The 15307-nt window shown below is 47.9% G+C and overlaps 6 protein-coding genes across 6 annotated transcripts; 3 read left to right on the top strand and 3 right to left on the bottom strand.

Moving 5' to 3' along the window:
* Positions 1-141: 141 nt before the first annotated feature.
* On the bottom strand, positions 142-1542 carry BP5553_02724 (Uncharacterized protein; the record flags this gene model as incomplete). Its single annotated transcript, XM_032011347.1, has 5 exons — positions 142-229; positions 276-635; positions 703-1119; positions 1167-1257; positions 1317-1542. The coding sequence occupies 5 exons, from the start codon at positions 1540-1542 to the stop codon at positions 142-144; spliced, it is 1182 nt and encodes a 393-aa protein (XP_031871040.1).
* Positions 1543-4169: 2627 nt separating this feature from the next.
* BP5553_02723 (uncharacterized protein) lies at positions 4170-4640 on the top strand (the record flags this gene model as incomplete). The annotated part of the gene is made up of 1 exon (XM_032011346.1): positions 4170-4640. One exon carries the CDS (start codon positions 4170-4172, stop codon positions 4638-4640), a length of 471 nt encoding a protein of 156 aa, XP_031871039.1.
* Positions 4641-4997: 357 nt separating this feature from the next.
* BP5553_02722 (Aminoacid dehydrogenase-like, N-terminal) lies at positions 4998-6456 on the bottom strand (the record flags this gene model as incomplete). Its single annotated transcript, XM_032011345.1, has 2 exons — positions 4998-5808; positions 6152-6456. 2 exons carry the CDS (start codon positions 6454-6456, stop codon positions 4998-5000), a joined length of 1116 nt encoding a protein of 371 aa, XP_031871038.1.
* Positions 6457-7305: 849 nt separating this feature from the next.
* On the top strand, positions 7306-10958 carry BP5553_02721 (uncharacterized protein; the record flags this gene model as incomplete). The annotated part of the gene is made up of 6 exons (XM_032011344.1): positions 7306-7402; positions 7454-7549; positions 7600-7662; positions 7711-8327; positions 8371-9954; positions 10002-10958. 6 exons carry the CDS (start codon positions 7306-7308, stop codon positions 10956-10958), a joined length of 3414 nt encoding a protein of 1137 aa, XP_031871037.1.
* Positions 10959-11302: 344 nt separating this feature from the next.
* On the bottom strand, positions 11303-12108 carry BP5553_02720 (Uncharacterized protein; the record flags this gene model as incomplete). Its single annotated transcript, XM_032011343.1, has 2 exons — positions 11303-11976; positions 12066-12108. The coding sequence occupies 2 exons, from the start codon at positions 12106-12108 to the stop codon at positions 11303-11305; spliced, it is 717 nt and encodes a 238-aa protein (XP_031871036.1).
* A 226-nt stretch (positions 12109-12334) lies between these two features.
* Positions 12335-14991, top strand: BP5553_02719 (uncharacterized protein; the record flags this gene model as incomplete). Its single annotated transcript, XM_032011342.1, has 7 exons — positions 12335-12381; positions 12441-12474; positions 12531-12891; positions 12978-13139; positions 13203-13380; positions 14039-14772; positions 14912-14991. 7 exons carry the CDS (start codon positions 12335-12337, stop codon positions 14989-14991), a joined length of 1596 nt encoding a protein of 531 aa, XP_031871035.1.
* Positions 14992-15307: the final 316 nt, after the last annotated feature.

The following is a 15307-nucleotide window of genomic DNA, read 5'->3' as shown; positions in this document are numbered from 1 at the left end:
TTGGGTTTGTTGGATTGCTACATTTGTGGCAAAATGCAAAGGCATTCATTCACAGAAGATGCTACCCAATCCAGCGCTATTGAACAATCCCCGGCATTGCGCCGCTGCTAAAACATCAAGGTTGATAAATGCAAGGACTCATTAAAACACCATCTCCATTTCCGCCTGGTTATCCAAGGCGTTTGCTAGCGCGTCTCGTACCTCAAACTCCTCCAACACCGCGCCAAATCTGGATATGGTCAGCAAGCACTTGATAAGTATCGTGGTCAACATACCCATAACACCTGATCTTGCCCCGAAGTCCCTGGGATATCTTCTCAAAATCTTCGAGTCTCAATTCAGAAAACCGGGGATGGCCTAAGATCATCCCCCAAGCCATTACCGGAGTGATCTCACCGTCAAGGTCAAGTCTTTTGCTCAAATCAAGCAAGTTCGCTAGATCTCCTTTCGAAAGGTCCCACGTCTTCTGTGCGTCTCCATTCCGATTTCCCGGACCGTGTCCAAATGGAACTTCAAGTTTGACTTCTGGCGCCGGAGGGCACGACGCCATGAGAGCATGACCGGAAAACAGATCCTCATGCTCATGGGCCTTTGCGACGAGGATTGACAAATGGTCCATACAAGGTCGCTCGAGCCTGTGCCACGATTGGCGTCAGCTAATTGGGGGGAGGCGACATGTAGGCTCTTGAAGGATCGGCGTACGTTAAGACGAAATCAATGCCCGCTTGATCATAATCCACCCCTTGTTGGACTTGCTGTTGAGCCACGCTACGGCCGTTCATCCCGTTCATGGCGCCTAGGGAAGATGCATTTGGATTTTGCAAATTGCTGTTTGCCGGGAAAGTTTGCGGGGGAGGACTGTAGCCTTGTGATCCGGGGGCATAGCTCCCTGATATACTGCCGCTGGAAGTATAGGCAGCGCCACCCTGGAGATTCAACTCGTCGACACCTCCGGATCCGCTCCAAGGAATGCCATGTTGAGCAAGGAGTAGCTTCAGTTGGCGGTTCTCTTCAGCAAGTGATTCTTTGCTTTGAGAAACCATGGTGAAGTTTTCCTTCAAGCGAAGGACTTCTTGTTCCAGAGCTTTGATATATAATTCTTTTCGCTCACGATGGGTGCTATTCCAAATCAGCATTGCGCAATGATGGGGCACAGCGCATCTTACCGCTGGGCTTGCCGATTCAGCTCTTGCCGTCTTGTCAAGGCAGGCTTGCTGTCCGGCTTTGGTCCTCTCCTCTTAGGGGGCTGACCGTCAACTACACAGGTTTAGCACGCGGTGTAACCTTCTTCTCTTGAAGGTATGTAGGACACGGACCACGGGTGTTCTTCTTTTCGGTCAAGTTCTTTAAGAATCCCAAACTCATCGACAACGGGCTCTTTCCGCTATCGGATTGCCCGCTGCTCCCGTATCCACTTCCGCCCACCTTGTTGCCATACTGGTCGACTGGGGATGTCAAAGACATCTCTTGAGGGAATGAATCCGAACTCGACCAAGAGCGGCGAGAGAAAGTCTCCTGATTTGACCGATATCCGTTAGCCATGATTATTTGAGTTCCGTGTGAGATGACGAAACGCAGGTTGGTCAGAATCAAACGCCCCCAAGAAGGCAGCTCCACAAGAGGCGGGCCGCGAATAATAAGGGGATGAGAAGCGATGCAGGACCTACCCAGTTCAACGGTTCTCCCGCGTGCCGGCGGATATTCTAGAGCTCGAGTGGGTGGAAGATTACGGTTCTTCTCGTGTGTGTGTTTGCGGAGAAGTATTTGGAATTCGTCGGAGGCGGTGCTAAGCACCTGGTCGTAAAGGCTCTTGGATCGTCACAGGGAGTCGTGTCGCGCCCGCGTTTTGGGACTGCGGGAGTATCAATGCTGATAGCCTATCTTGAATGCGACGAGCTTAGATCTGCTTGCAGTGCAAAGGGTATGAGGGTGTCAATTGTATATATATTGATCAAGTTTGGACGATGATCAGACCATGCTTTTGAGGGAGCCGTAGCGCATAAAAACCGCCCAGAGGGAAGACAATCAATCCCGGGGGCCCGTCGAATCTTGGAGGGGGCGCAGTGCAACTCTGCAACGGGGAAGCGGCTGGTGATTTGATGACAGCTGGGGGTCCCTGCGGAATCCGGGGAATTACAATTGGAACGGCTTTTGTCAGGAGAGGCAATCTGTCAGCACCAGAACTGTTATCGTACGTAGTCAAGGAAAGGTAGATAGGTGTATGCAGCAGAGCTTTGGGACAGCTCGAACGCGGCAGCGCGTTGCTGACGAAGGAAGCACTATCTGGACTCTGAGTTCATTTGGGCTGCAGTATTGGTGTAGCTCACAATGTAGCTATTTGCACCGGTTCTGGCGTGATTAATATTGAAGAATGCAAATCGAGAATACAAATCGCCAGTTGACCACGTTGCGATGCTTCTCCACTACTACTGTAGCGGTGGGATCAACACAGTCTACGGAGGATTGTCGCCGCAAAGCCTTTCCGTGTTTGGTTGACGCCGTGTACTAGCCAAGAAGCTTAAATTGACACTGAGATCGGTCAATCTTGACTTGCACAAGCTATAGATTGAGGTTCCAATCGGACATTTTTCGTGCCCCTCGATCTGTTCTGCTCATCGAGTCAACACATAGCAATATACTATCTCGATCCATGGGATCACGCACGTCAGGGGCGCGTCTTGCGGACTTCCTACTCTGTAATGCGGAAAGTAATGTGACACCCCGCTCTGGCTCTGTTCCCCGCGATCGAGCATTTGGAAGGCCGTGCTCGTGATCAGTTCGTATATGTTGAGTTCATAGAGCTGAGAGCTTACTCCAGTCCGAAACGGTCGTCTTGCGGTAGGTCGCCCTGGTCCAGACTGCTGGAGTTTGAATATAATCCCCGTCGATATCGTAAACCTCAGTCATGGCCACGGAAACCTCTATATCACATTGCGGGGTATCTTGATTGTCATACCATGGGCATTCCAGTTGGTTCTCATGGATTTGATCCTCTCGGTCCTCGTGCCTGTCAGTTATCTTACCCCCAATTTCGTATATGACATCTCGTCCTTCATTGCCTTCACCAATTGGACGTGAATCCAATATATGTTCGAGTTTCTGAATGGCGCCAACATCAGCATATCTGGTGACCAATTGCCGGCAGGAGAATCGGCCATTGTGGTTGCAAACCCCGTCATTTGCACTGACTTCTATATGATCCAAGCCCTGGCGGTACCGGCGGGCATGTTGTCACTCTGTCGCTGGTTTGCGAAAATTGAGCTTCACTGGGTTCCATTACTAGGATGGGTGCTCTGGGCGATGGGGAAGCCAGTGGTAAGCAGAAACTGATCGAAGAAGAAGGAGAAACTGGATAGATTGTTTGCGGGGATCGTGGTGAGAAAGTAGGCAACATGTAGGATACCTAGGTATGTCAACGTAGAACAAGGAAATCGTAGCTAACCAGTTAGCAGGGCTGATTAGCTACTGCGAGGTGACCAGATATACGCCAAAATAGTTCGAGGAAACGAAAGTATGGTGCAAAGCGAATAGCAGACCCAATCCAAAACATCTTCTCTGCCCGCGGACGAAAGGTTTTGTGGCAACGGTGTAGCATGTGCGGCGCATGTCAAGGCCATATACAATACAACCATCGCGTACCAACAACAATAATAAATTCATGGAAGCTCCGACGATATGGGAAACGTTGAGCTGCAACGATTTGAGTGGAGAGAGAGGATATAAATTCTATGTTGACGTGAAACACTTTCCGCTGGTAGAATTACCATAGAGTGACGCGCAATTAGCAAAATGGCTGGAAGATAGATGGATGTCCAAAGGAGATTTTTTGGATGCGAAGAGAGAAGAACGGTCAAGGAGTTGACGCGTATAGTATAAATAGACAAGTACGAGGTACTACCGAGGCTCCAACTCTATAGCTAAGCTGATGCAGCACCAGCATTCTTAATGTAATTGCAATGGCTACTGTTGCATGTGGTTCTCGCTTGTGAAAAATGCCCAAATATGTTCTTTGTCATGCCTACTATTGGATCCCGAAAATGGATTAGACTTTCGAACAAAGCAGTTGAGGTTTCAAATATCATGATTTCGGACCCTTCAAAGCATGTGTTGCCCAGTTCCTTAAGAGTAGACTGCAATCACCAAATCTCATGCAATTCCCGAATAGAAAAATGCCCTTCGGATCCTCTAAAATTCAATCTAAACTTCTCGCTTCCGAGTTTGATGACGAACCCCCTTTGACACCACTATATACTCATTTTGCCCTTGACACAACTCTCCTTGACCTTCCGTCATCTTTCCACTCCGAGCCCGCTTCTCCTTCCTCTCTAGCTTCCGCTACGACGACTAATTCTTTTACACGCTACCTTCCGTCACGCGCCGCTGCTTGGTGGGAAGGAGAGAAGACTTCTCAAACCCAGGGATCCGTAGTGTATTCCTGTATAGATGGTATTGATGAACGTATTGGGGAAGCACTAGGGCATAATGATGTGATTGAGAAGACAAACCGAAGGGCTATGGTGGAGATGATTGGATTATTTGCCGTGGCTGCAGCGTTGGTTGGTGCTGTGGTGATTTGTGTGGGAATTGGTATGGGCATGGATAACGGGATGGTTGGTTCTGGGATTAAGGGGAAGGCATAGGGCGCTGATAGGGAGGTTGTGAGAGATTTGTGCAGTAAGAGAAAGAAAGGAATGGCGTTCTAGTGTAATCCAATATGGCGTTTTGCACAAGGGCTACCAATCTGTTGTCAGTGTATTGGGTATATACTCAGTTAAAATCTGTCTACTCGGACGGTCAACTATAACAAATGCGAAAATGCAAAATCCATCCAACCTACATTACAAACGCCAGAAACTTCCCTCCACTAACGTTCAACGCAGGGAATGCCGGCCGAAGTTTCCATTCATGGCTATATTACGGCGTTAGTATACCTTTGCTTTCTCTCTTGACTATACTAGCAATCGAGTTGCGTCAGGATTGCTTACAAACTCTTCTCTTCATCCCTCGCGCTGCCCAGCCACCTCTTGATCAGCGGCAACAACAGCCGAAGCCTTTTGGTTCTGGACCAATCTTAAAAGATTTCTTAACAACACAGCAATCGTCACCTTGCCAATCGCAGGAACATATATACTGGCTTTTTGCTTTACAGCATCGCTATCAAAATTCTTGTCGCTGCTGAAATTGATGCATACCGCACCGTCACGTATCAAATTTGTGTCGACTTTGTAAGTCTTTCCGGGGACACCACTAATGACTACATCACTTAAGGGTAGGCAATTCTCGAGCTTAAAGGAGGGATCCTGTGGATGAACTTCGTGGTGATATTTTGTGATTCCTTGTCCTCTGGTGAACATCTGAACGCCGTCGAGGTCCACGCTGTAGACCTTTGCCCCGTCGTTGGCGAGGAGAGCCGCGAGTGGACGACCAACCACTTCGCTTCTGTTGATGACCGTTATGGTCTTCCCAAAAAGGCGGTTTCCATAGGGGAGGATGGAGTTGTATATTTGAAGATATTCAAGGACTTTGACAACGGCGAGGGGCGTGCAGGGTAGGATTGACTTTTGTTCGTTTTTGGGCGGGTCTAGGAAGCGGATGTTTTGGTACATGTTGAAGACATAACGATGTGTGAGGCCTTCGACATCTTTGGAGAGGGAGACCAATTGCTGGATATAAGAGTCTTGCCGGGATGTGGCCGGGTAAATTGGGTAGTAGACTATGATGCCGTGGATTGTTGGGTCGTTGTTTGCTGAGAGGATTGATTCCTCAATGTCCGCTTTGGAAACGACACGTAGATCAAAGTCAAAGCCGCTGCGAGGATTGTTAGCATGCTGCTTGGCCACGGATCGTGTATTGATGTTTGCTCTGGACGATGACGATCACAGGATGCGAGCGTGAAGGTGACTCAAAAGAAGGGAAGTGTTCAAGCGAAAGCGGCCAGGCATTTATTCCAAAGGTCCTAATCATGAAAGGTGGTCGAAAACATGTTTAAATGATCCATAGAATCCCAAATAAGTCATAGCTAACTGGGTCAAATCTAAAATGTCTCATGTCGGGTACCGAAGGCCGGACAATCCAGTACAGCATGATGATCGAGCGATTTTGCAACGCATAACATAAATTCAATAACGGGAAAAAAACATTGATAACTCACTTCTCCCTACATGTTTTGGCAGACCAATCGGCGTACATATGGGCTGCTGGATCTTCGTTGGCAAGAAACCCAACTAGCTTTGGCTTTTCCGCAAGCTTTGATAACCCGTCTGCTACTTCGGCCAGCAGCCCCTTTGCAATGGTTCCAGCAAGTATAACCTTGCAATTCGTACGAGCCGCCGGAGTCGCCATGGCGTAGAAATTCGGCGGCTGTCTTGCGATCGATGTGTGAGCGGTGGCTGGTTCTCGGGTTTGCAGAGGTGACGCTGATGCTGACGGTGTTTTGCGAAAATTTGTTGAACACATCTCCGTCCTTATCGCGATAAGACCGAGGGGTTGGAGGGGTCCTGCATGCTAACGCTTTTGGGAAACCGCCAGTGGTATTACTAAGTACACCTACTTGTAGACGTATCTCATGAATTGGTTCAACAAACCCCTTATTTAAGTGGAAGATCATTATTTTAATAGCCAAAAGTCTATACACGTTAGATCTGTTTTCTTTTAGACTAACTAATAGCACTCTTTTGCGTTTGTGACCTGCTGTTTCCCTCCCCACATCAAGAGCACTGCACGGCTTCGGTTGTCTGCACACGCTAAGGTTTCTCTCGACCGCCCGGCAGAACAAACATCTCCATCTTCTCCTGTTCTTCGTCCTTGCTCACATCTACGACTACAACTCCCTCTTTCGCGCTTGCCTTTGTGTCTTCATGCCACTTCAAACAATATCTTCGGCAATTTGGTAAGTATTATTGCCCTGCTTTACACTTAAGGTTATTTGATTCTGAGTGTTTTCATAGCTTCAGCGTCCACCCGCGCAGCCGAACATTTATATCAGCTATTCGTCTTTCGACGCTACTTCAAACGGCACCTTATTAATCTGGTATGTATTGTTGTTTTAGTTCATACTTGTTAGAATTTTTAATGCCCTTTGCTTGACGGATCATGGACACTTAAAGTCTTTCCCCCAAAACACTCTACCTCACCAAGCCTTCCTTTTCAACCACCCTACCACTTCAAGCACACCGCCTCTCCATCTCGCCCATATATCATGTGTGCTTGACTTAATTCTGCTCAGATATGCCTTGTCGCCTTCCTTCTTAATCATTTAAGGCCAATTGTAGCAGCAGATCTAATTTGGAAGACGAATAGGACAAGATGGCTGGCAAAACTGTCAAAGATTGGATGGATGCTCCGCTCCTGGCCGAGGATCCAGCACTTGAAGAGGAAGCTATTATCAACGATCTCGCCAGCTGTAAGTGGCCCTAGCCAAAGAAACTCTCAAACGCCATTAATGAATTTATAGCACTTGATCTCCGGTTGCTATCTCTGGCAGATATCCTCACACAATTAAGGCCATATGTGGATTCTGACCAAGAGAATCTTGTCACTGTAAGCAGAGGTATGTACTTTTAAATATTTACTTTATTTGCAATGCTAACAGCAGGACAGGAATGGCACTTTTATCCGCGGTGTTGGGCCGTATGCAAGCTGAAGCAATACCTAGAACAGAATGTAAGAATCCCCACTCGACTTCCAACCTTAGTTTGCTCACTTCAGTAGTGCATGCCTTGGTGTTTTACTTCTGCAGTCGTATCGAGAATAATGAAAATATATCCAATTACGGCTATGCCATGGACGCAGTTGCGAACGCACTCCAGGTTATCGTTAAATGGAAGCGCTTCTCCCCAGGCGACGTCTCTCCAATTGTGGACGCGGTATTCTCGCTCGCCCAAGGCAAGACGAACCGTTTTGCCGACCAAAAGCCCAACACGAGATTGAGCTACTATACGCTCATTTCTTACTTGGCTACTAATCAGAGCCACAAACGCGCCCTGGAGCGGGACATGGGACCTTCGAAATTCGTTTCGGGCATCGTGGAATTAGCGGAGTCTGAAAAGTCCGCATCCTCGCTGAAGGCACTGTTTACTTTATACGCCTCTGTGAGCGAGACCTGGAGTTTAGGCGCTACGGAGTACTCAAATATTTGGGGATCGTTTATACGATATTTCCCCATCACATTGGGTGCACAGGCTCGGAACTCTGACCTGCCTCAGCCTGAAGAGCTCAGGAAGTTATTGCTGAAATGCATAATTTCCAATGACGCTTATGCAAAGGAGGCTTTCACGTCATTTCTAAGAGATCTCGACACGGATCAAGCAGCAACTAAGAAGGCTAGTGTTAGCCATCTACTTTGAGATCAACTTACTAACTTGGCAACAGAAGGAGCTCCTGACAACTATCTACACCTGCGTAACCTCATACTCTGCCCCTACTGTCCTTGAGTGGGCTCCCAAGATCTGGGACGCTCTTAAATTCGAAGTGTGGAACGGAGAGAATGATGAATTCATTGACGATTCATTGAAGATTATTAATGGCCTAGTGACAAACTTGAGCAGCTCCCCGAGGGGCTCGACCGAGGAAAACGGCTTCTCGAAGTTTATGGTTGAGCTTGCAAAGGAGATTTTCGACAGACTAAGCGACATGAAACAGTATGTGGTGGCTAGTGCGAGAATTCTATATGCTGTCGGGTCAGCGTCTGCGTATGCTCTGCAGACCACTGTTGAGACTATTCTCCCACGCCTTGATGTTATGGCACAAGATCTGAGCTCAAAAATTCCAAAGGCATCACTTATGGTGGTTTTTAATCACATTATGCAAGCCCGGCTCGATCTTGCTAACAACGCAGCCACCTCCCTGTCGAAGTGTGATGACGAGGGCTCAATTCAAGCTCAGCAGAAACTCGAGGAAGATCTGACAGCATCCTTTTCCCATTTTCGACAGTCGCTTGTGGATATCTATTTTGGCGCCATATCAGAGCTAAATGTGGGACTAGACACAGATGTTTCACTGGCTAGCGCTGCAATACAGGGCGTCTCTATCCTTGCAAAGATTCCTGACTTCTTGTCAGCTTCTGAGAAGGGTATGGTACTAGATACTTTCAATGGTGTTGTTGCACAAAGGACCAAAACCGATGAACTCTATGGGCCTACTCTGGCCGCAATTGGAGAGATTTCGAGGATTGACCCTGAGAGATTTAGGGATACTACTCTTCCACAATTTATGAGACAGCTCCCAAGCATGCTCTCTGTTGAGGATTCCAAGAGAGCAGAGGAAGTAGAGCGTGTGGTTAGCCGGCTTGAAGAAATAGTTCAGGTATCCTGTAGCTCCACATCTACACGTGGGGTTCAGGGAGGAGAGTCCACTGATAACACTAGTTGTTCTCAACAAAATCATGATGAGATGCAAAAAGCATTATCTGCCAAGCTCAACTCTGTTCTTGAGCACAAGGGTCAGTTAGAATACGCCAACGCTCTCTTGGCAGCATCTTTTCGGGGCCTTGAGGTTTTCGACAAGTCCTACCGCCAAACATTCCCTTCAAATTCCCCTAATGCAAAAGCCACTTCCTATTCTCACAATCTTCTACCCCTGATTAGCCGTGTGGTCAAACTCAAAGAGTATGCTAGCGAGCCGCAGTCTATCGGAACCCGGCATTACGTTGGTTTACAAAGCTTAGGTGACGACACCGAGAGCTTCAATGATAGGTCTATTGAACTTTTGGGGAAAATGATAACCTTGTCCATGGTTTCTTCATCATTACAGAAGGTGGACAACATTCTCACCACATACGACAGCTCGAGACCTACTACTGAGGTTCCGGGACTCGTCAGCTTGTTTTGCCCGGGCGCGACTGAGCAGAGCCTTTCTATCTCACAATTTGATCTAAGCGGAGGGCCACCTGACAAGTGTCTTGCGACCTTTTTGACCGTCTCTTTGCTAGCTGGTATGGACCGTACCAACCAAGCGGTAAGTCAATAGCCTGACGTGTAGCAACATTGCTAATTATCTTAAAGCGGGCGAAATCGGATATTGAAATTGGTGATGTCGCCGCCGCCATGCTACGAAATGCCACAAATCCTCATATCAAATGCTCTCAGCTTTCCAGGATGTCGATGTTATGGTTCATCCAGCTGTTGGTTAACAAGTTTGGCGCCAGCAAGGAACAACCTTCGACTGAGCAATGCACAGTTCTCCAAATGATGCTGAACTTGGTTTCCAACTGTACTGGCAAGTCGGACCAAGAAATTGGCCTGATATATAGAACCTTGGCCTATTTTACAGCTGCAAGCTTGGCTGCCTACTCTGAATCGGTTACAAGTTTGCTTGACTGCATGATTACTGGCATTACGGATCCTGTACATGGCAGAAAAGTTGCGCAGAGTTTCAGGATCCTCTTAGCCCCTTCGGATATCCTCAACAAGAATAATTTCTGTGTAATCCGGCCACTCCGGAAGGGACGCTTGTTCGATATCGGGGTCAAGCGCATTATCGAGGTGTGGCGTTCGCAAACCAATAAGGCTATCAAGGACAATTGCCTCATTGCACTTGCCGGTATCTTAGCTTATATGGAGCCTACAATGTTGAAGGACCATGTGGATCTTATATTTCCCTCCGTCCTCGAAGGCACAAATACCCAGAACGATGAGTGGTCTAAGGCTACTTTCATTCATGCTATCCACACACTGGTCCCTCTGTGTCCGGCAGTCATTGAAGCTCATTTAGACAGTGTCATCAACAGAATGACTGGTCGCACTCACAACACACCCGATTCACCTTCAGACAGCTCCCCTCGTTGTCGTGTAACGGCCTTGGAAGTCTTGACGCTTCTCGCAGAGTATATCAGGCCCACTCTTCTTGAGCAACGCAAATTTAAGCTCATGAGTGAGCTCAACTTTGCTCTTGGTGATTCCTCAAGAGAAGTCCGACACAAGGCGGAGGTATGCAAAATGGCTTGGTTTAACTTATCTTGAGTGGTATTTTATATCTACTTATTGGGGTTACGCATAGCGCGAGGTGTTTCCGTATGGCAAAGGTGCATTTTAACTTGGCGTTTTAGACGGCTCTGCATGATAATGATAGATCATAGTTAGGTTTACAATCAACACGCGGTGAATCTTGAATTATTCATCCAAACCAAAACATCACGCATGTAGTTTTGCACGTAGTGACAAATTCCGATGAATAGTACTACATGGATAATTCATTCCTTCACGTACCCTAAACGCCAAGGTATCTCTCCTGTATGCACTTTTTCCGAGCTTAAACTACAACTATCAAGCATATCATAGCTAACACGCCCCCTAGAATGCGCAACCTAAGCCTTCTTCCCCCGTTTCTTGCCCCCTTTCCCGGGAGTCGCCGTACTAGCAGCACTCGAATCCTGCTCTCGAGTGCCCGAACTCTCGGCCAACAAACTCGCCCACTTATCATCCATACTCCTGTTATCCTCAACCTTTGGCTTCTTCTCGGGCTTGCCCTCATTTGCAGCCTTAGCATTCTTAGGATCCGCCCTGCCGATTACATCCACACTGCCCGCCAACATCTGCTGGAAAGGCTTCGCAATGAAGTGGCCCTGGACATCGAACCACCCCTTAAATGCCTTGCACAAGTGCTTTGTCGTGCTTTTTCCATCGCGTGAAGTCGTCGTAATAGTTAAATGGTAATTCGGTACGTGTTTGTACGTTTTACTGCGAATCTGTATCTTCTCGCCTGTTTTCTTATGTTTGCCAGCATACACGGTACCGCTCTCCACGCCCCAGATCCAGTATGTGAGGGCGGAATTGAGGAGTGTGTAAATGATGACAGCGATAAGGGTGTACTGCTTGGTGTTGTCGAAACCCCAGGTGTAGTCCCAGTAGAAGGTTGCGGCGCAAACAAAAAATGCGCTGTACCCCAGGGCGAGACGGATGTCGGTTAGGGTATGGGATTGAGCGAAGGAGAGACTATTGAGGTAGGCTGGGAGGGCGTCATCGCTGGTATTTTTGAGGTCTAGTATGAGTGAGCCGCTGTTGTGGAGAATAGCAGAACTCCTGCGCAACATATGACATTGCAAACAGAACAATTGTGAAATTACTTACCAGCCACCGAGTATACTGATATTTTGTCCTCTGATACCGACATATTGACGCTTTTGCAGAGTGGCGACAATTGAGACGAGTTCTGGTATAATATAGAAGTGCTGACAGGTAAAGTCGCGCGTGGAGTTGGGGAACGTGTCTTGATGGAGCTCCGTCAAAACCTCGGGAACTTCCGAATTTTGATTTAGCGACACAACGTCGCGCTCCACCTACAAGCCAGCTCCTCTGATTGTTTTCCCCCAACAACAGCAGATAGACAAGGAGCAAACATGGCGCAAGTACCGGTTCAGACGATCCATAGAGATCCGCAGCTCTTGTAAGTTTCAAATGATAACCGGACGATTGGTGGAAAGGTGCTGATGAGTTCTCCTGCAGCTATTGGATTCTGATCCCCATCACTGTGGTTATGGTACGTCACAGTCTATTAAAACCCATCTATGGACGGCTCAATTAATTTCGCTCTAGATATTGACAGGTATCCTACGACATTATGCAACACTCCTCATGGCCACGGCTCCCAAGAAGCAAGATCTTCCTTCAATCCGTGAGCAACGGTCCCTCATCCGAGGCATCAACCTCCGCAGCAACGCCCACGTCGTCTCCTCTTCCGCGTTCCAAACCCGAAAAGACTATCTTGTTACAGAATACGAGGACGGAACGTTCTTGAAGGAGCCTGACAAGAAGGGCCAGGCGGCGGCGAATCCGATGACGGACCCCGCGGCGATGGAGGGCATGATGGGCATGATGAAGGGGAACATGGCCATGATCGTTCCCCAGACGCTGATTATGGGATGGATTAATGCTTTCTTTAGTGGATTTGTTATCAGTAAGTCCCTTACATATCTCCAGGATGGAATGAAATGTTGCCAACAGGCATCAACGAGTAATCCTGACTAACCTTCTGCTTAACAGTACGGTTGCCGTTCCCCTTGACCATTAAGTTCAAGAGCATGCTGCAGGCGGGCGTGGCTACTAAGGATATGGACCCCCAATGGATGTCTTCCATTTCGTGGTATGTCCTGTGTATCTTTGGGCTGCAGTCGGTGTTCAACTACCTTCTGGGAAGCGATAATGGTAAGCATTTATCCCATTTTCTATAACGCACTTTGCCCTTGCAGGTTGGCTGATTTGAAATAGCTGCCAGTCAAATGTCGCAGCAGATGGGACAGATGGGCCCAGGGGCTGGAGCACAGATGTTTGGCCCAGGCGTGGACCCCCATAAGCAGTTCCAGGGCGAGGCCGAGAACTTGGCCGTGTTAGCCCATCAGTATATACTGGAGGGTGTGGAGGGCAGATTACTGCAGAGTGTGAACGTGTAAGATAATATGTAGGTTTATAGATCAGGAAATTTGCCATATATCATAGCAAAGCAAACAGCACGTTCCGATCAAAGTTCTCGAAAACGTGAAATGCTTTCAAATATTTCAGATTTCATTAGGAAGCTAAAGATGTGAATGAAGGCTTCGAATCGCAATAGCTGGCATCTTCTAGCTCATGTTAACAATTCACCGTTACTCCCTAGCGGAGCTAGGTAGGTGGGTGCCTTTGGGAACTTCTGCCAGTACATTGTCTTGGGGAGCTTACCCTCTTTTACAATTTCCGCATCGACCATCCACCACCTTACTTACAACCTCGCACAGTCACCTACAAGAATCATAGCAGGCAACACGCCAGTTGCTGTTCAACCGCTTTATTCTCACCCCATAACCCTTCAGTTATCAACCGGGTCGCAGGCAGCTGGCTCTCGCCCCTAAAAGCACTCCTGCAACTAAGTTGGATCTCACCCTGAATAATCAAACAACCCCTTGATGATGGCTTTCCCACCCGCGTACGCGTCTCTCCTCATGAGCACACCGCCGCCGAATATTCCGCCGGACCTAGTGGATGAATCCCGTCTTTTCAAGTACGTCTAACTTCCCTACCGTATTGAGTAGTTAAGGCCCTGGCTGGAAGTTGGCTAAATACAATTCAAGCTCACTCGGAAGTGTTGTCACCCTCGTCGCCGGCCACGGTCCTCAGCAAGCTTCCTTTGTAGTGCACAGGGAGCCGCTCTCCCGCGCAAGTCCGTTCTTTAAAGCTGCTTGCAGCTCGAAATGGATGGGACCCCAACAGAGTCTCATCAACCTTCCTGAAGATGATCCTGAGATTGTTAAAATGTTGGTCTTTTGGATTTATGAGGGTAGGATTTGTGTGTCACGGGAATCCGTGGAACTAACTTCGACTGCTCTCACTGTAGCTGAAGTCCTAGAAAGCTCCTTTGGCCTCTTCATAAGATTGTTTGTCCTTGCCGAGAAATACCAAATGGCGGCACTTCAGAATGATGCGCTCAATGCGATCATATGGAGGGGCCATGACCGAAAACCACTTAATATTCTTCGAGTGGTCCCATATATCTACCAAAATACGCATTCATCCGATTCGCCTCTTCGCAGACTAATTGTCGAACTCACCAGTGCGGGTTGTGAGTCCGAGGAAATACAACAAGTCAACGAGGAAATTGGGTTGGGTTTCGAATTCTTTCAAGATTTTACTACTTGGTTTTTTCAAGACATGGACCCGAACCCTGTCCCCCTGGTTTCTCCATCATATAGCAATGTAGTTCTTGCAAAAGCCTTCTGCGATCAATTTCACACGCATATTGAAGACAACCATGACTGTCGTTTGTCTACAGGAAAGACGTTCCTAGAACTCAGACTCCCGATGATAGGTTAGTGAAGTTGGTGCAATTATTCCAGCCATGGAACATTTCTGGGAGAGAGGATGGTGATAGTTGGCTCTTAGCTTGCGGAGGTTCTGCCTTGCACGGGGCTGAATCGTTGGGTTCTGATCTGCTAAGACTACCTTAGCCATCTATAATGCGCTAGCTAAATGCTATGTCGGTGAGGCTGGTCGAGGAACGGGCTACCCCTACCTGCGATGCCCTTGAACATTATCTAAAGAATACAATATACAGGCAGTTTGAGTCTAACCGGGGGGGGGGTAGTGTGCTCGATTGTGCAGTCGGACTTATATCCCAGGGTACGATACTTCAACCCAGAATGCAACACTGTTAGCTACCCAATACAGTTACTCTTGAGTTTCCGCAAATGGTTACATGTTCAATAAAGTGAGCCCGAATGTCAATAGCATGACACATGTCTATCATCATTCCTAATCCATGCCACCTACACTAAGACATGTTTTGTTCCATACAATTTTCCCTCGCTGACGCCGTACCATAACTCCAAACCCCGAAAGGCCAT

The sequence above is a fragment of the Venustampulla echinocandica genome (assembly GCF_003357145.1).
Source record: "Venustampulla echinocandica strain BP 5553 chromosome Unknown scaffold_1, whole genome shotgun sequence".
Lineage (NCBI taxonomy): Eukaryota > Fungi > Ascomycota > Leotiomycetes > Helotiales > Pleuroascaceae > Venustampulla > Venustampulla echinocandica.
Note: the sequence above shows the minus strand (reverse complement) of the source record. Positions and strands in the feature narration are given on the sequence as shown.